Here is a 21,501-nt window from a genome sequence, read left to right on the forward strand (position 1 = left end):
ATATTTATACGTCTTAATTTTTAATTTATTAAAGTATATTGGTCAAATCACTCACCCAAAGATTTTAGTTTTGTTCTTTAATATATTGCCTTTTTTTAATGAGTTAGTCTGTATTAAGATTTCTTATGTCTCTTTTTTCTAATAAATGATACATATTCTGACTTCCTCTGGCAGCAAATTCCTCTGATTTTGCTTTTCCTTTAACTTTTGAGTACTTCCCCTTCTCTATTTTTAAACTTTTTGTTTCTTTGTCATATTGTCAATATTTGTTTCCCTAAATGTATTGCTTAAGAAAGAATAGATTTTATTGTAAGATTTTTTTACTTTACTTTTAAATATCCCAGTATAGTCTCAATAGTGAAAAATTAAAGATTAGTAGGGGAATGTCTTATCTTTTTTAACCAACAAGAATTCTGACTTTTCTTTTTTCCATTTTTGTATTAGGTGGTTGTGAATGCCCTTTTAGGAGCAATTCCATCCATCATGAATGTGCTTCTGGTTTGTCTTATATTCTGGCTAATTTTCAGCATCATGGGCGTAAACTTGTTTGCTGGCAAATTCTACCACTGTATTAACACCACAACTGGTGACATATTTGAAATCAACGAAGTGAATAATCATTCTGATTGCCAAAAACTAATAGAAAGAAATGAAACTGCCCGATGGAAAAATGTGAAAGTAAACTTTGATAATGTAGGATTTGGGTATCTCTCTTTGCTTCAAGTTGTAAGTGAACACTCTTTTTTCTCTGAAATTTGTTTATTGTTTGGAATAATAAAGTAATGACATATACCCATTATTTAGTTACTAAGAAGAAAGTTTATGACCTATTTATTTTTTCTAATTTTGATTTATTAGTACCAGTTTATAAGCCCAAATTGGTGGAAACTCGTATATTTAAGCAATACAGACATAGTTGATAGTGGCAAGGTATTTCAGTTCTTTCCAAATGTCTTTTTCTCTTTCTTCTCATATTGCTTTCTCTTCCCAAGTGAAAAAATTGATTAATACATCAACAAGTTTATTATTTTGTTCTATTGGAATTGAAAAGCTTGTTTCATTGAGGTATCACACCCCAACCCACCCCCTAAAGCACATAGACTCAATACACCTGATTGGATTGACTCCAATTAGTGGGAATGAACTGCCACTGAGCTGCATCATTGGGATTGAAGATTGGGGAATATTACTTAGGTTTTAGGATCATATTCTCACAGTAAGGTGGAAGTGATACTGGGTAATGCCTGGATACAGAAAAGAAACATAAGCAGCTGTTGTTTCACCTCAAATGACCTTTCCATATAATTACTTAAGTCTATTTTATCTTAATAGTAATGTTTTCACTCCTGGGTCTCTGATTTATACAAAAGAAAAGTAGTTTACACTTTATAAAAACACAAAAGATAGTGGCCCTTTAAATATTTTCATATGATGATGCTTTTAGCTGCAAGTGCATCACAACAAAGCAGTGGATAAAGACAGAATCCAGACTGTTAGAAAAGCATTGTAAGCATACTGCTCTATTTTGGCTGCTGAACCCACACTTAAAAAATTTTTTAAGCGTATAAGTTCTTCCCTGTGGTCCTACAGAGTTCTTAGGGCAGATATCTATTTCTTTTCACCAAGATAATTATTTCAATTGTTCAACCAAAAGACTAGGCAAGCAAAAACCCTACACTGGTCAAAACCATCCTGCACCTCTTTCAAAGGTGTCTGTACTATTATTTCTTTACAGAATCTTCCCACCTTCTTGCTGGGAATTCTTATTTCTCTTGTGGATGCTGCTTACTTACTTTGAATGCTCATGCAATTAAAATAGGGATTTAAAAAAACCTGGTGAGGATGATTTCTTTAAATATAGCAGACACATGATATTTCCTTGAGCATTTATCCTAACTCTTAACTAATAACCACACTTGCAAATATCACAAAAGTTTCTCACTTCATAAAATTGAGAAAATAAAATTTAAAAATTTCAAGGAATTCCTTAGAATACTAAACAAACCTGAAAATATAGGATAATGATCCTATACAAAGTCATTAAATAAATTCTGCTCCTAAAGAAACTCTGAACTATATACTTGGCTTTATACAGAATTACCTCTCTGTTGATTAGTAATTCACTGAAATGGTTCCTTGAATCACTTTCCTCTGTTTCTGTACCTAGTGTATAATGGACATGTTCTATCATTGACCTCAGCCATTGGCACATTCAACATTTCCCTCTTTGATATACAAATAACTTCTGTTGTCTACCTAACAGTCATTACATTCCCTTCACTGTCATCACACCCACCCTTATGTGCCTTTCTTCCCATGATATCTACCACTTAGCAAGTGTTAGTGTTATGAAAATACGTGTGTGTGTGTGTTGCTATACAGATGCTGAAAACTTTGTTAGATTTACTTACTAGGTAGCAAACGATCCCCTCAGACTTATGGGGCTCAAAATTCATATCCTGGGACAAATAACAAATTTCTTAGTTATTAGACTTAGGATCCTTCTTGAACTTGTAAATGCCAAGTGTCTACTTTTTTTCACTTTTCTTATCCATAGTAATTCACTCTCATAAAAAATTCTAGAGAAAGATGGAATATAGGATTATTTCTGGATGTTATGTCCAAAATTCTTAAAAGGATAGTTGCACCTCTAACTTTATATACAGGGGTGGGCAAAAGTAGGCTTACAGTTATAATACAAAAAAATAATATAATAATTAATACATAATACAAGAATAAAGTCTACCTTTCATATATTCACAACTGTATATGCACTTTTTCTCACTTCTGTATACCCGTATAATCCTTAGTGTTACAAATCAAGAGAAATTTTAAACTTTCAGTCACTTTGATCACTTTGCAGATAGATATCAGCAGATGATTAGATCATTGTAATTGTTTGCCGCTACAGACATTGCCAAATGTGTTGGTATTTGTAAGTCTTTCTTAAAGTATTCTACCAAATTTTGATAGCACTTTAAATTGCATGATTTCACTAACTCTAAAGAACTGAGAAGTATTTGTGACTTGGTTACCAAGCAGAAGGATATAGCAAATGAGCATTTTGTTCATTATGTGTTCCAGAAATGAACAGACTAACTAAAAATATTGTGTTGGTCAAAATCCATGTAAAATTTGCTTTGAAAGTCTTTTGAAAATATTCCTTTTTAAAAAATACATAAGAATATTTATTAAAAGTCAGGTCTCAATTCTTTTTGCGCCAAACTAAAGCATGGATTTTTTTTTTAATAGGCCACATTTAAGGGATGGATGGATATAATGTATGCAGCAGTAGATTCTAGAAATGTAAGTATTTTGTGCATTCTCTCCGTTTATAATATTGGTTAGGTGCTAAAATTAATTCAGCACAGCATAGCAGCCAAATGGAATCATTCTACAGTGATTAAAAAATAAAGGAAAAAGTATAACTCAAATAAATATTCAAGTATACCAGTTTATCAAAAAAGTCTTACAAAGATAAATCAAAACTAATTATTTTGAAAGGCAAAATTAAGTAGCCTATTCATATACTTAATAACTAACAAATGTTCTTCTATTAAATATTTTCTATTTTGTTTCCTCTTATCTAGTAATTATATAATCAGTAATAATTTTGGTGTGCAGGAGCAAATGTGAAAATATATGTGATTACCATCAGAAGTTGAAATATGTAGTTACTCCCCAGATGCAGCAGTATGGAAGTTAGGGATGTTGTCATCCAGGCAGCCTTCAATTTCTATGACAGTTCCTTTCAAATTCATTCTTTTATATGATTTTATTATCTATAAATTTACTGAAGCCTTTACTAATGCTGTTATCACTTCTATGGCCAAAATATTCCTTTACGTTTATGTCATCGAAGTAAAATCAACTTTATTTGATTTCTCCTACCACAGCCTCCTTCAGGCTTCAAGAAAAGAACTGATATCCACGCTCATTCCAACTCTGCTCCTCAAACTTTGTAAAATTAAGAGCCTTTAAAAGCTTTGATCTTTTTATTCGGAAGCCCAATTTGTTTAATCTATCATCGTAGACTCTGTCCCTCTAATCTTTAAATTGACCTGATAGGGTTCACTTTTATGTTTCTTGATATGCACTTCCCACAAGTAACTTTAGTTTTACATTGAATACCTTCCTGATATCCGCTAGAGTTGTGTTATTTCATTTGGTTACTTATTATTTTGTTTTGTGTGTTTGGTTGGCCTTTAACGCTATTGTCTTTAGAAGGACATGAACCTATTAGAGAACTCTCCATAATTGACTCCTTTACTAAGAGATAGAGGATAGTTCAATGCTAACTTATCATAAGTACAATCTAGATATTAAATTATCAGTTGAGAATTTGCAAGACGGAGACCTAGTTATGTCTACTCAATCTGAAAAGTTCAGTGAATGCTGTAGTGTTGAAAGTATGATGCCGAAAATCCAAATGAATAAATTCTTTTTTGCTGAATAAATTCGTGTACGTACAAATGGTTGTCTCTAAACAGTCTATACATAGTTACTCAAGAGAACATTTTGCACTAATTTTTAAATTATTAAAATTCAGTACCTTAAAAAATTTCTCATACTACTCTCCAAAGATTAAGATGTTAGTTACACTTACAGTGATAAAAATAGACTCATAAGTGTCCTAATCACCATATTTTTTACATGAAGACATTCTTAAAGGCTACTTTTAGAGATTTTTTTAAAGGTACCTGAACCAGAGGGAAAATTCTGTTCTAATGAGAAAGCACCAATGTCTTCCAGCATCAACATGTATTGTGATATTTTACAAAATATCTTCCTTTGGTAGGTGGAACTCCAGCCTAAGTATGAAGAAAGTTTATACATGTATCTTTACTTTGTTATTTTCATCATCTTTGGGTCCTTCTTCACCTTGAACCTGTTTATTGGTGTCATCATAGATAATTTCAACCAGCAAAAAAAGAAGATAAGTATTTCTAACATTTTCTCTTCCACCAAAGATAGTAAAATTATTTGAAATGTTCTCACAACAAAATGGTACTTTAATTCAGAAACCAAATGGGTGTATATATTAAAATCTCTTTTTGTATCCCTCCTTCTAATCTGCCACCCACTGCCCATCTCTTTCGGGTTATAGAAAGCTAAGAATGTGTTCCATATTCTTGTGCAGAGGCTTGCATAACCTCTCTCTCTTCTGTTTTCTTTCTTTTTTTAAAATCTGAGACTACATTTTCTATCTTTTGAAAGAGAATAATTAGAAAAGAGCTAGAAAAGAACCCAGGCATATGCCCCTTTCCCAAAGTCAACTTGTTGTTTGATCCTAACAACTCCCCTCCTAAAAATTTATCTTCCAGCTAAAGCCCTTCATTCGTTCCTTTTATATATTTCCACTTCATTGTTCCTGATATTTAATTATAAACTACCAGCCAGTTCTAGTCTTGAATTAAACAGCTCTTTATATTATTATCATCATTCCAAATATATATGCACATTATAGAAAATATGGAAAGTAAAGAAATATTTTGCCCAGCCAGGCGTGGCTCAGTGGTTGAGCCTCGACGCGGGCTCAATCCCCAGTCGGGGGCGTGCGGGAGGCAGCCGATCAATGACAGCTCTCATCATTGATGTTTCTCTCTCTCTTTCTTTCTCCCTTCCTCTCTCTGAAAGCAATAAAGATATATTTTAAAAATATATATATATGTGTATATCTTTACTCATCAGTAGCCACTATTCACATAATGTTTTCTGTTCAGACTTTCTCTATACATATTCTTGTTATCAAAATTATTTTACCTATAATTATAAATTCTCTTTTAGACTTTACATAAGTATTTTGTTGTATTCATATATACTTTGTCATAGTTTACTTAACCATTTCCCATAATATTGATGATTTAGGTTGTCTCTCATCTTTAATGATTTAAATAGTGCCTTGTCAAAAGTCTTTGTGCAAAAAAAAAAGTTTTAACTATTTCCTTAAGATAAATTCCCAGAAAGGAAAAAAAAGATAAATTCCCAGAGCAAAGTAGTTTTTGCTTCCTCAAAATAACATCCCCACTCCTACTGCCAATAACAATGTACCGGTGTGCCCAGATATCAGACACTACCTTTGTTTTTAATATTTGATATTTGATCAATGGAATTTGTGTTAAATTTTATTTTTATGCCTTTTACTGGTAGGTTTGAACGTGTTTTCAAGTGCTTTTTTGCCAGTTATATCTCTTTCTTTCTGTATTGCTTTCATCTCATTTGCTCAGTATGTTTTATTATTTTATAATGAGTGTTTTCATTCTATGAGTCTCTCACTATTAGAACATTCCTGCCCCACTCCCTTTTATTATTACTAATATTATTTTATAGTCAATACCAGGCTACTTTATTTCCCTTATTAGCCTGAGTTCCAAATCCTCTGTATCTACTGGTCTATCACCTACCTGCCATATTTATGATCTCCGACTTATCCCCTAACTCTTCTATCAACTTGTCCAGTTTTCTTTCTATCCTCTTACACCAATTCTTGACAGAGTGAAAGTGCCTTTTTACGAGTACTCTAAACCATCTTGCAATATATATACTCTAACTCTTTATTATGTTTGAATTTTTTTAAAAAAATCATTTTTAGCTTCAGAAAGGCAGTATGTATAGTGTAGTGAACCAAGTATTTAGTTTCTCAGAACCAAATTTTACCACTCACTTAGTAGATGGTCTGGAGTAAAATACTTAACCTCTCAGTTTCTGGGATTTTTCCCTCCATAAAATCATAATGAAAATAACAAAGTCGATTTTGGATGATTGTGAGAACTAAATAAGATTATAGTACCTAAAATGTACTTTTAATTTTTCAAATTTTAAAATTCCAAGCATAATTATTCTAACTGGTTGAAGTTTGCATTTCCTTTTTAAATTAATCCCTTTCCTATTTTAAGTTTGACATTGAAAAATTGTGTGCAAAGGGACATAGTTTTAACCAGTTTTGATTTTTCTTTTCTATACTTTGGAGGTCAAGACATCTTTATGACAGAAGAACAGAAGAAATACTATAATGCAATGAAAAAATTAGGATCGAAAAAGCCACAAAAGCCTATACCTCGACCAGGAGTAAGAAATACCAAATGACATGGGGAAAAATGTACAAAAACAAAAACTTGCATGGGTTTTCCTACAGAAGAGAGAGCAGCTAACATTTCCAGCAGCAGAGATTTCTTCCATTTTTAAAGCATCATTAATTCATATCTTTTATGATAATAGTAAAAAATGTTTAAAAAAGAGACAGACCAAAGAAAAAAGAAGAAACAGAAAATGCACCCTTAATTTTAAGGGATTTAGAATTTCACAGCTAGAATCCAAACTAAATGGACTCATAGGAATTTGATGGGCAAAAGAAAAAGTTAATCGTATAATTCAAGAGTAGTTACCAAATAATCTTAGGGAAAGGAGTAAAGCTTCAATGGGGTTAAAATACATGCAGGTTTATGCCAGATTATCAAGTTGATGAAGTGTTACATGAAATAGCATCTTGCTTCCATTTTATTTTTCATTAGAGTTACTGAGTATTTTGGAGGAGTAAAGAATTCTAGTATCATTATTCATATATATGGCTATAAAGTTAGAAATTACTGAAGTCTACAGAAGTCAGAGTCAATAAATACTATTAATAATGACAATAACATTCTTGTGTTTCCATGGTGAACCAACAAAACAACTGCTGTGAAATGTGCCTTATCCCACACTGTATTGATATTTATGATGATGATCTGTGAGGTTAAAATTATTCCTGGGGTACATTGGGGAACAAAATACTAGTGAACATTCATAATATGCTAGCCAGCAGTTGACTTCTTGAGAATGATGAGTGCTATATACTTTCTTTGTTAAGCCTTAACAGTGGAAGTAGAAGTGGGTCAACTGTGTATAGGAAAAATGTAAGATAGACAATATTCTCAGAGTCCTCTGTGGCCTAGGGAAATGAGCCAAACAATGGACTGCAAGTATTGACAGTGGCAGAACTGAGGAGCAGAACCATAGATCAGTGACAAGGAATGTGAATTAAAATATATATATATATATATATTTATTGATTTTTAGAGAGAAAGGAAGGGAAAGGGAGAAAGAGAACCATGGATGTGAGAGTGGAACATCCATCGGCTGCCTCCTGCACTTCCCCTACTGGGGATTGAGCCCACAACCCAGGCCAGGAGTCAAACCAGCAACCTTTTGGTGCACTGGATAATTCCCAATCAACTGAACCACACTGGCCAGGGCTGGAGATGTGAATTTTTTACCTCAAAGAATAAGGAGTGCTTCTCCTTATTCTTGTCCCTGTGTAGACTAAATCAGAATTCTGTATCTGACAATGTCAGCAAAGACTGTGTGGTGGGAGAACATCAGTGCTGACATACATGAACTTCAAATGCATAATGTTATAGGTGTGTCCTGGAAATCCCAAGTTCCCTTGAACAGTTATTTGAGACTAAGGCAAATGAAATGTTGATAGATACTACATTTTTAAACAGATGCATGGTGCAACTGATCATGGGACATTTTGGTAAAACAAAATAAAGCAGATTTCTTAATGTCTCATAGTCCTAATTTGTTCATGTGCATTTTGTGCCTCTGAGAGAAGAGTTTTAGTATGTAATGTTTTTTAATCAGAAACTCCTTTTGACAAGGAATGGATTGTTATTCTGTGTAATACACATTAGTAAACAGCAATTTAGATAACTGAATTTAAAATAACAAATTATAAACCATCTTTTACAAAATTCAGGGTCAGTGGTTATTCTGTACAATACTAGAGAGTGAATGGAGAAAATACTTATATAGATGTTAATGTGCACCAGAAAACTCCCCTGTTGCTAAAAGCATTTCTGTTTCTCTACAGAACAAATTTCAAGGAATGGTCTTTGACTTTGTAACCAGACAAGTTTTCGACATAAGCATCATGATTCTCATCTGTCTCAACATGGTGACAATGATGGTAGAAACAGATGACCAAAGTGAATATGTAACTAGTGTTTTGTCACGCATCAACCTGGTGTTCATTGTGCTGTTCACTGGAGAGTGTGTTCTGAAGCTCATCTCCCTCCGCCATTATTATTTTACCATAGGCTGGAATATTTTTGACTTTGTGGTTGTCATTCTCTCCATTGTAGGTAAGAAATATTTAAAGTCTCTTAAATTCAGCTCAATACAAGTAAAAGTGGGAACAATCAAGTTTAAATTAGAGGCCATTCCACCACTCAGAGATAACCACTGAGAACATTTTAATGTATTTCATCCAGGTGTGTTTTTCTTACAAAATGTGGCTCCTGCTGTATATACAGTATTGTATCCTATTCTGTCCATTTTAGACACTAGGTGTATTATTTGTCAATATAATAAAGTTTCATTCATTTGAATTAGAAATGTACTATTAACTAAGATCAAAATGTTTTGACATCTTGAGATTGAGTAGCCTATACAATATTCTAGATGGCTCTGTTGGGAAAAGGAATAGAAATTTAGTCTGGTATTTAGGAAATACATTGCATCAGAGATATGGACATAGAGTCATCAGCACATAAATAGGAGTGGAAGTTGGTGGCAAGATAAGGTAAAGCACAGAGTGAGAAGAGAATAAAAGTAAGAACAGAATGTTAGCAATAGCATACAGTAACTTTTTTAAGGATATTATGTAGAGATTTTCTAGATTACCCTGATATGGGTTTAATAGTAATGCACAAGGGAAGTGAGGTGGCATGGCATATTATTTCATTGGTTACATACTTCAAAGGCTAGAATGTTCAACAGGCCACGTGAGCAATAGCACATATCATTAAAGATACAACTCTAGCTCCAGTGAAACAAAGAAATCCATCGGTGGGACTGAAGTATTCATTCTTTCCTAAACTAGATAATATGATTGGGTCAATATTTAATAATCCAATATGGGGCACCTCTGTTGGGCAAATTTTTATGTCATTTCCCCTCTGAAGGAGTTGGTCTTATATCCAATTCATATGTTGTATGTAGCCTTTGATTCCTACACTAATCCATGGTGTAATCATTTGTAGATAGGACACTAAAGTTGTATGCACTTCTCTTTCCTCTTTCCCCTCTCTCTCTCTCTTCTCTCTCTCTCACGCACACACGCTTACTTGCCCTTCACAGAATGAGACAGTGTAACTGAAAAACACTTGGTTTCTTGAATACAATCATTATTTCATGATTTAATGGGCAAATGGAGAAAAAAGTTTAAAAGAAGAGGGCTGAGAGACCAATGTCAGCTATAGGTGATCAAAAAGAGCATCAGCCTTGGATTCTTTTAGAGATGCACCAAAGCATATATACATAAATATATAAGATTATTATAGAGCAAACTTAGGAAATATTAACTTCATGGAGAGCTAAAAATACCATCAAAAACTGCAGATACTTTTAGATGGTTAAGGACTGAAAAGAGGATATGTGATCTGGCAATTTCAGAAAAAATAATTGTATTCACACAAACTTGTTCTTATACTGTTGGCCAATGCTGTTCAGCCAGAATTGAGAATTTTTAACTTATTATTTATTTTGGATTCAGTCTTGGGATTTTAAGTAAGATAAAAATAGTCTATAAACACCCCTCAAGATCAAAAAGTACTGTAAAATATTTATTGAACTGAATATTGTCTTGGCTTAGATTGCCATAACCAATTACCATAAAACAGATGGCTTGAACAACAGAAATTTATTTTCTCAAAGTTTTGGAGGTTAAAAGTCTAGAATCAAGATGCCAGCATGGTGGGTTTCTGATGAGAGCTCTCTTCCTGGCTTGTAGACAGCCACCTTCTCACTCTATCCTCATGTGACTGTAAGGAGGGGGGCTTTCAGAGAGAGAGCAAGCTGTCCAATGTCTCTTCTTATAAGGGAACTAATCCACCATGAAGGTCCTACCCTCATGATCTCATCTAAACTAATTATTTCCCAATGACCTTATCTCCAAATACCATCACATTGGGGGATTAGGGCTTTAACATGAATTTGAGGATGAAAAAATTCAGTCTATAGCAAATATTGAGTTAATTTAATCCCACATCTCAAAATTATGGTTTATTTATAATATATATTATATACAATTATATATATTATATGTATGTCAAATTTAAGACTATGTAACTGAATTTCAGTACTCTGAACTTCACCTTGGAGTCTTGACAGAAAATTATTATTTTAATAGATAATTTCATCACTGGTTGGCATTCTTCTTATTATTTTTTTTAATCCACAGGCATGTTTCTGGCTGAGCTGATAGAAAAATATTTTGTGTCCCCTACCCTCTTCCGAGTGATCCGTCTTGCCAGGATTGGCCGAATCCTACGTCTGATCAAAGGGGCAAAGGGGATCCGCACACTGCTCTTTGCTCTGATGATGTCCCTTCCTGCGTTGTTTAACATCGGCCTCCTGCTCTTCCTGGTCATGTTCATCTATGCCATCTTTGGAATGTCCAACTTTGCCTATGTTAAGAGGGAAGTTGGAATTGATGACATGTTCAACTTTGAAACCTTTGGCAACAGCATGATCTGCCTGTTCCAGATTACCACCTCTGCTGGCTGGGATGGATTGTTAGCACCTATTCTTAATAGTGGACCTCCAGACTGTGATCCTAATAAAGTTAATCCTGGAAGCCCAGTTAAGGGAGACTGTGGGAACCCTTCTGTTGGCATTTTCTTTTTTGTCAGTTACATCATCATATCATTTCTGGTTGTGGTGAACATGTACATCGCTGTCATCCTGGAGAACTTCAGTGTTGCCACTGAAGAAAGTGCAGAGCCCCTGAGTGAGGACGACTTCGAGATGTTCTATGAGGTTTGGGAGAAGTTTGATCCCGATGCGACCCAGTTCATGGAATTTGAAAAACTATCTCAGTTTGCAGCTGCTCTTGAGCCTCCTCTCAATTTGCCACAACCAAACAAACTCCAGCTCATTGCCATGGATCTGCCCATGGTCAGTGGTGACCGGATCCACTGTCTTGACATCCTGTTTGCTTTTACTAAGAGGGTTCTGGGGGAGAGTGGAGAGATGGATGCTCTCCGAATACAGATGGAAGAGCGATTCATGGCTTCTAATCCATCGAAGGCCTCCTACCAGCCAATTACTACAACTTTAAAACGAAAACAAGAGGAGGTGTCTGCTGTTATTATTCAGCGTGCTTATAGGCGCCACCTTTTAAAGAGAACTGTAAAACAAGCTTCATTTATGTATAATAAAAATAAAATCAAAGGTGGGGCTAATCTTCTAGTAAAAGAAGACATGATAATTGACAGAATAAATGAAAATTCTATTACAGAAAAAACTGATCTGACCATGTCCACAGCAGCTTGTCCACCCTCCTATGATCGGGTAACAAAGCCAATCGTGGAAAAACACGAGCAAGAAGGCAAAGACGAAAAAGCCAAAGGGAAATAAACTAAAACAGATAAAAAATAATTGGATTACTATTTGTTTACAGCCTGTGAAGGTGACGTATTTTTGTCAACAGGACTCCTTTAGGAGGTCAATGCCAAACTGACTGTTTTTACACAAATCTACTTAAGGTCAGTGCCTACACTAAGACAGTGACCCCTTGTCAGAAAACTGCGACTCTGTGTAAAGGGGAGATGATCTTGACAGGAGGTTACTGTTCTCACTACCAGCTGACACTGCTGAAGACAAGAGACAAATTGGCTACTCAGAATGTAGGGACCAGTTCCAAGGGGTGCAAACCTATGATTTGGGTTGTTTAACATGAAACACTTTAGTGTAGTAGTTGTATCCACTCTTTGCATTTCAACTGCCACATTTGTCACATTTTTACAAAATCTGTTAATGGATTCATCTTTTTTTTTTTAATCCATATGTTGTTTATTATATGTGACTATTTTTGTAAATGGGGTTTCTGTTGGGAAATAGACTAAAGGACTTCTTTAACAGGCATGCCACCAGGAGTAACGGCAATCACATCGTCCTCCCATCTGAACAAAGACGTGGTTTGCATGAGGGCATGCTACACTTAGAGATCATGCATGACAAAAAAGTCACAAGGAAAACAATGAGTTCTTAAGTTCCATCCATGTTTCTGGGAGGAGAAATTAGGCAATATTTGGAGGTGCTTTGCTCATCTTGTTTTTTTTAAATCCAGCCCCTAGACCAAGTATATCATTTGGGTGGGGAGATTGGCCATTAAATGTTAGCAGGTGCAAACTTCAAATGTCTGGAATCATAATATTATGTTTCTGTTTATTGTATTAAGAAACTGAATAATGAGCATCGCTTCTCCCCTGAAGACTGAATTGACCAAAAGAACCCTTTATAAATTTCTGCTTTAACCCTGCACTTTGTTCAGCCATCTTCAGCTCAGCAAGGTCAACACTGTATATGTTAATGAAATGCTATTTATTATGTAAATAGTCATTTTACCCTGTGGTGCACGTTTGAGCAAACAAATAATGACCTAAGCACAGTATTTATTGCATCAAATATGTACCACAAGAACTATAGAGTGCAAGCTTTACACAGGTAATATATTGTATTCTGTACCATTATAGATAGTTTGAATGCTGTCAATGCATGTTTTTATTACCATGCTGCTGTTTCTGGTTTCTCCCGCTGCTCAGAATCTCATTTATGAGAAACCGTATGTCAGTGGTAAAGTCAAGGAAATTGTTCAACAGACTTCATTTCTTTAAGTCATTAAGCAATAGTTTGCAGCACTTTAATAGCCTTTGGTTATTTTTAAATTTTAAGTGGATAACATATGGTGTATAGCCAGACTGTACAGACATGTTTAAACAAAAAACACTGCTTAACCTGTTAAAAATGTGTTTAGAATTTTATAAGCAAATATAAATACTGTAAAAAAAAAAGTCATTTTACTTTATTTTTCAGCATTATGTACATAAATATGAAGAGGACATTATCTTCAGGTTGAGATCACAATCACTTTTCTTACTTTCTGTCCATAGTACTTTTTAATGGAAGAAATTTGCTAAAAAAGAAATGAAAACAAGACTGGGTAGTTGTATATTTCTGCTTTTTTATTACATTTGCTAGTTTTAGATTATTTAATAATTTTAAAGGGCAAAATAGGTTCACAACTCACATCCAAATTATGCTTTGCAATTGGAAAAGGGTATAAAATTTGATTTACATTTTTGGTGGTGTCTGCACTGATTGAAGGCAGTTTTAATTTTTCATTTTTGTCCTCCTTTTCTAACTTATTTTTATGTTTTTATTTCTTTGGAGTCATGCTGCTTTAGATTGCTCTAAATATGATGTGGGTTTCACTCCCCCCCCCTCCCCACAAAAACAGAGAGTAGTGAACTTACCTAGTCAATTACATCAGGACATTTTATGTTTCTTACAGAAGAAGCAAACCATAGGCTCCTCTTTTTCTTAAAACTACTTAGATAAACTGTATTCGTGAACTGCATGCTGGAAAAAATGCTACTATTACCCTAAATGATGCTAACCAACATTAAAAATGTGCAAAACTAATAAAGATTACATTTTCTATTTTATTGTTTGCCCAGTTACTTTTGGTTAAAAGTGTTTTAAAACAAAATGAAGATATTTTTATTCTACAAACTGGGGGAGAAGGGGAGCTAAACACAAACACACACACAAATGGATCTACCTGGGCTGACAGTAAGGTGTGTCTCTGTTAGGAGAAAGAACTAATGTCAGAGCATAAGCTGGTGGCTCCAGGAGGAAAAGTAAGGAAACCCAAGTACTGGTGGATGGCCACTTGAGGCACAAACAGAAGCCCTTAAATCTGTATTTAAAAAAGTAAAAGTTGCTATGTGTGCATTGGATATTTTATTTGTACCTCCAAGAACATGCTTCTCCAAGCTTCTGCACCCTGCTCTGTGTGAGGGTAATTGTAGACACTGCATCAGTCTCATCAATCAATCTCTTAACTCTCTAGCTCCCAACTGCTTTGGCCAATGGGAAGCCCCAGCAGGGAAGCACCATCAGGAAAGCAGCAGTGGGAGAAGAGTGGATTGGGTATTTGTCCCTCAGTTCCTTCTTTGCTGGGTTGCTCTGGGCTGGCAGTGACTGCATTTGACACTCTCAGTCATGAAGCCAGAAGGGAGAACATGGCTTTGATAAGAAAAAGAGCAGTAATGCACAGGGCTTCTCTCATCCTTCTACAACCTCATCTTTTCATAACATCATAGCCCTAAAACAACATGACAATTCTGATTTATCAATGGCTGAAAAGAATTTCCTATTTCCAATCAACATATACTAGAATTATAGAAGAATTCCTACAGATTTTTTTATACTCCACATCCACACCAGTACTCACCAAATACGAAGAGAACTGGTGAACATAATCATATAAATCACCATATTTTTGTATTACTTTGCATAATATTTTTGTGCCAAAAAGTAATTTAATGCTCATGGAATGGAGTGATGTTAGTAAGACGTAGTAAAACAGTTTGAAGGGGGTTCTCACTGGCCAAAATGGGCAATTTGAGGTAAAAATAAATAATGATGGTAATGGATTGTAACCCATTGAGTAAAATAAGAATCCACCAGTATATACTGATATAAATAAATGGAGAAAAGGAAAAGTATCTTCCTTGCAGTTGAATGTTAGCTAGTAAGTGTAGTAGAAAGAATGGAGTTAGAAAGTCACCATTTGGCCATCATGACAATTGATTCAAGCAAGAATAATCAGTGAATACTAAAACTCACGAGCGAGTTCAATGAGGAATAGGAAATTTACATAGTTTCAAGGTTATCTCTTCTGTATTAATTTTTAAAATTTATAAAGAAGAAAGTTTACAGTGGAGAAATCTAGCAAACACTACCTTCAAATAACATCACCAATTATGGGACCAATTATATAATTTTTTGGTATCCAGTCAAAATTGCATAACCAGAATTTAACTATAAAGAAAATTAAATTGAAGACATTCTATAATATAATGACTCAACTTTTCAAAATGTTAATGTTATAAAAAACAAACAAAAGTGGCTAAGGAACTGCTTGAAGTTAAAGAGCTATAAAAACTAAACATAATGTTTGATTCTAGATTGGATACTGGACTTGGAAAATAATAGTGATTATGGATATTATTGGGAAAACTAAGTTTGAAGATAGGCTGTTGATTAATTGTTAGCATTCTAAAAGGGTTAACTTTCTTAATTTTATTAAGTCTAGTGCAGCTATAACATTACTATAGGTAATGTCCTTGTTCCTGGAAAATGCATACTAAAGTATTTAGGGATGACTGGGATGATGTCTGCAACTCATTCTCAAGTGGATTCAAAGGAAATTAATTATATGCGTATATGCGTGTATGTAAATCTAAATACATAAATATATATGGGTATAAATATGTGTGTTTTGGGGGAAGGAGTTCTTGAGGTGTTTATGTATGTGTGTTCACTCTACCATCTGTTTTTGGTATCCTAAAATTTATGACTTCTACCCAGAAAATTAGATATGCTATCTCCAATTACCTTAAAGAATACTATATTTTATCTACTATTCTTGTTTCCTGGAAGTCATCTTCCTGAAGAGTAACTTAAATGATTATGTTTTTTATTCTTTGTGTTAATTTTTATATTGCTAAAAATAAGACCCCAGTATTTGAAGCTAGGCAGACCTAAATTAGAGCTGTATGGTCTAAATTCTGGTGATTCTGTCCGTATTACCATAGAAGGTAGCTAGCTTATTAGCTGTCTGCACATATTAGTGTAAACTAATCACCCTAAACACAGTTCCACAGACCAGCATCCCCCATGACAAGGTTTTCAGGTGTCTACAGTTAACCTAGGATATTAAGAATAATGTCATCAATATTTATAAAGCTGAACATATTCATTTTAAAGAATTTTATTGTAAAAAGTGTGTCTTTGAAATTATTTTTAAAGGCTAAAATTATTTTTATGTTATAAAGCTCTTTTAGAAATTATGATGAGAATAAATGGTAGCAGGTTACTTGTTTTAATATTTTATTTGACCAAATTAAAAACTGGCAACCTTGTGTTGGTTCACCTATTTGTGTTTTACTGGTACTTGAAATCAGGAGTCTAGAAACCACTGGGATAAACGACTCAGCCTCTTAAGTTTGTATATTTGTATGTGTGTACCAGATAGTTCAGACATTAGAACTATATAAAGTGTATTAAAGACAGAACAAATGTCCTGTAATTGCATATTCTATCACATGCACTAAAATTTCATGTTATTATGTAAGAAAATAAATGTTTCTGAATCACTATGAATTTATTAAAACATTCCTAATCAGAAACATTACTTCCATCAAGTGCAGCTGATAGTACATTTCTTCCTGGCACATGGGAATAGTCTATGAGGTTGTCAACTAACATTGATTCAATCAGTGTGGCAGCAAAGGCACTAGCGGAGGAAAATATTCCAGGCAACCACGCATTGCTGGGGAAGTTGCATCACCAAGAAATTCTTAACATCACAAGTGGATAATCTGCAATGTCCACTCAGTGTTGCTCAAGTTCCTTATCCCCTCAGAACACTGGCTTTTGCTTCACCAAGAAACACGGGGTCATTGTCATGAACTTCTTTCCTCACCAATGAAAAATGTCCTCCTTCTCTTCCCTTCCTTTCTATTCCCTTCCTCGCCCCTCTCTCTGCTGTCCTTCCTTCCTTACCGCCCCCCATCCTCCCTCTCCCTCTCTCCTCTTCCCTCCCTCTTTCCTTCCCTTCGTGTCTTCCCAGAGATCATTTTCCCCATTCATTTCTACATACCCTGGGACCTGCCCCATGAGTTCTTCTCCTCTCTTTCTATTCTCTGACTCTTGATTGAGCCTTTCTGTCTGGATTTGCACTTTCAAAATTGTTGTTTCAATCTTGAAAATTAACTTTGCTCAAGTCCGATGCATTTTTACCCACTGTCCCATTATCTCGTTCCTTTTAAAAATTACCTTCTAAAGTCAGGGTTCTATACTTAACCACCTTCAGTCTCAGTTATAATTCAATGAAATATAAGTCCCAATGATATTTATGAGAAAATTTGGCTGTGAATAAGCTTGTTGACATAGCGCTTTGAGTTTTCAAAATGCTGTGGCTGGCTGTTATCCTTCTCAATAACATTAGAAGGAAAGAACTGGAAAATACAAAAGGCGGACATACGAGCAAAGAATGTTACCCGTGTGGGGCAAAGCTGTACGTTCTCTGCTACTGGTTATCATGAGTTACATCGCTGTTTAATGTTCACTAAGAAAGGCAAGATGTTCATAGAGCTATTCAATCTTAACTGCAGCATTTTTTCTTTGTTTTTTGTTTGTTTGTTTTCCAGGAACGTAACCTTTATTTATGAGGGTATGAGGACCAGAAATTTCTTAGAATAAATTTATAGGAAATTATATTTTTCGTAAATTCTTCATGAAAAATAGATTGTCAAGGAAAATTTAATTTGCTCACTAAACTATTAATGACTTCACTACCTTGTGTTAAACTTGCCACAACATGTGTACATTTCATGGGGAAGCATTAAGATAGAGGTTTTTCTTTTTCTTTTTTAAGTTGTATGAAATAAATTGTGACTGACAAATTCAAATACCAAACCAATGCCGAATTTTATTCTTCCAAAGCACCTTCTTTCTCTCTTTAATGCTCTCAGATCTGCCTCTTACTCCCACCAGTCTACAATTAGCCAAATTCAATGACCTCTACTCAGCTGTCATCATATTTCATGGATTTTTAGAATCTAATGGTGATGTCCATCACCACCTCCTTCATTAAAATGTATCTTCCTTTGCCTTCTATAAAACTAAATAAGCTACTCTAGGCCTCCTTGTGTATTTTAGAATCTTTGCCTTTACTGTTTATTAACTTTTTCTCCCCTTTTAGATTAATACTGCAGCATTGGCCTTTTTTGCCACGTCTGTGCTAGTATTGCAACTGCTGTTCATTTATACTTGAATATCACCATCAACTAAATATGATCTAACTATATTCTGTTCCTCTCAGCCACCACTAACCTGCTTCCCCAACATCTGTTATTGTTTAGCTTATCCTTCTAGCTTAGCAAAAGTAGTAAGTACAGATTTACTCTATGGGAGACTAGGGGGATGACTATAACAGGGTATATTCTGATCTGGGTTAGAAGACTCAGAGGGGATGGGCAGCCCAAAAACACCAGAAATTTTATACAGTAGTGGTCAAAAGCATAGGCTCTGAAGCCAGATGGCCTGGGTTCAAGTATTGGCTAAACTACTTTCCAGCTGAACCACCTTGAAAAGTTTCTTAACCCCTCTTTGCCTCGATTTTTCATTTGTAAATGGTAATAATGATTCTTGAGAGGGTTAAACAAGTTCATACAAGTAGAGCTTCAGATCAACAGTTCCAAGCATACACAGTGACTACCCGTGTGTGCCCCGATGGTAACGGCCAGAGACGTATTTGAGAATGAGAAACAGGATGGCACGTTCAGAACATTCACCAAGGTTCAGTATTGCTGAAGTGAAAGGTGAGCATTGGCAGGGACTGAGAGGCAAGCAGCGGCCAGATAAAGAAGAACCCTAAGCTCACGTTGGGCTTTGGCTTTAACTTACGGTGATGAAGAATCCTTAAGGCATTTGTAAAAAAGTGAAGGCAGAGTGAAGGTGCTAGTTAGAGCAGACTTGGCTTTTAGGAAAAGGAAACAGAAAGCAGGGACATCATTTAAGAAGCTACTGGGGAAAACAAGAAAGCAATGATGGGCCGTAAGCCTTGACTCCATTCCCTACCTTTTTATCTTTTTCTACCTCCTGAAACCAAACCCAGCCTCAGGGGTCAGTGGCAGCTCCCTTGTTTCTTATTACTGGAAGAGAATGTTATCTCTTATAAACTCTGCGGGATTTTGATGTATAAGCGCAAACCCAGACACTTTTGAGAGTGAAGGAGGGGACTATTAATAATTACGCTACAACAGCAGGCCTAAGCAAGGGCCCTCCTAGGCAAACCAGGACCCCGAAAATGCCATTCGGATGGCACATAAAGGGCCTCAATGCAGGGGTGGGGCTCTCCTCTCATCACCCTTCTCCTCCACGTCTGCCACCACCAACACACACCAGATAATGTCTGATAATCAGAAACTAGCCTTAAGTAGAGTGGCACCTGGGTTTTCGATCGTCTCCGTTGGCGAACATTTCAGGTTACTAACGCTGTGACCCCGGGAGGAAACGCTTCGGTTTCCAAACACGCCTCGGGAGTCGAACCTGCCCCACGGCTCCCGCTGAGGGCAAGGTCCTGAGGCCCAGCTGTGGGCTGTGGATCCCTCGGCTTTCGAATGTTTCAGAGCTTGAACGGGCTTCCGGAACTGATCACATTTAAAAACCAAGGTACCACTGTACTTTGTATTCTTTATAGTGTTTTGTGCATAAAAGGTACTCAGTATATAATTAGTAAATGAGCAAATTAGTTAATTTTTAGCATTGCTTTTAAATGTTCTTCTCTAACTTACCCCTCTAAGATCTTTCCCTCTTTACTTGTATATCAGAGGCCTGTCATTATATGTAAAATATATAAATTAATAACATATCACAAAGGTTACAAATGAAACTTGGTCTTAGTATCCTATAGTATTATTGGAGATATATATATATATATATATATATATATATATATATAAACATTTTAAATGAACATATGTTACATCCATAAGAGCACATATACTTCCTCTTTATTACCTATGAGAAAGAGACAGAGGTGTAAGTGTAGGTGTAAGTATTTCCACAGTGTAAGAGTCCATACATTGATTTTTAACTCTTTAACTTCAGGGATATATAATGCTCACCTCGTACTTTGCTATGGTGGAACTATTGAACTTACCATTTTAAATTTCTTCCTCTAAAAGGAATTAGGGCTTCTGGACCTTGTTTCCTCTTCGGCATCACTTGGCCTGATTCTCATCTGCATTATTAATGTTCATCTTTCATCGAGGATGGTGAAGAAATGTCTTGTTCAGCAGTATCTCTTGAAGTCAGAAAACACAAATTTCTAAAGGCAAACAGATTGTGCCTTTGCTCAACCTCAGTGGTAAGTGCAGCCTTTTGCCTTACCTTACGGAAAAATACCTATTGAGTTATACTGACTGATAACTTGAAACAGGTGCAATGCTAGAGAGCACAATATAGTAACTGTAAGATTGTAAACTTATATGTAAGAAGGTAAATAACAGGTTTTATGGAGAGCGGTTAGAGTTTCTCCATAAATGTTTCAAAATGGAAACATTTTGCTCAGAGAAAAGGAGAGTGAGGAAGGACTTCATTCAAATAAGCAGAGGTTCTTCTATTTATCATATATTATGATGTGCTAAAATAAAATTGCATGAAATATAGTATGAAACTAGCCAGATATGTCTTAGGGCTTTATGACGTTCTGCTTTCCCCATGCCAAAACCTAGGTAATTCCATGGCATTCTCCCGGGCATCCTTTAACCCGTCCAAATCAATCCACTGATAACCTCAGTATGGTGGGTTCTAAGTCTCTGGGCCTATTATATTATCTCTTATATTTCAACAATCTTAGAACAATTTTTTAACAACTTATTT

The 21,501-nt window shown here is 35.2% G+C and overlaps 1 protein-coding gene across 1 annotated transcript in view; it reads left to right on the top strand.

The window, feature by feature from the left end:
• The window catches only part of SCN1A (sodium voltage-gated channel alpha subunit 1), a 101,876-nt gene extending 87,388 nt beyond the window's left edge, over window positions 1–14,488 (top strand). The window contains exons 22-28 of the mRNA XM_081142172.1: window positions 445–726; window positions 3,253–3,306; window positions 4,799–4,940; window positions 6,151–6,226; window positions 6,897–7,068; window positions 8,852–9,122; window positions 11,222–14,488. Coding sequence (XP_080998298.1) covers window positions 445–726; window positions 3,253–3,306; window positions 4,799–4,940; window positions 6,151–6,226; window positions 6,897–7,068; window positions 8,852–9,122; window positions 11,222–12,399 — 2,175 coding nt within the window. The 3' untranslated portion in view covers window positions 12,400–14,488. The remainder of the gene's footprint in view (window positions 1–444; window positions 727–3,252; window positions 3,307–4,798; window positions 4,941–6,150; window positions 6,227–6,896; window positions 7,069–8,851; window positions 9,123–11,221) is intronic.
• Window positions 14,489–21,501: the final 7,013 nt, after the last annotated feature.

Source organism: Miniopterus schreibersii (assembly GCF_964146895.1).
Source record: "Miniopterus schreibersii genome assembly, chromosome: 7".
Classification (NCBI taxonomy): Eukaryota; Metazoa; Chordata; class Mammalia; order Chiroptera; family Miniopteridae; genus Miniopterus; species Miniopterus schreibersii.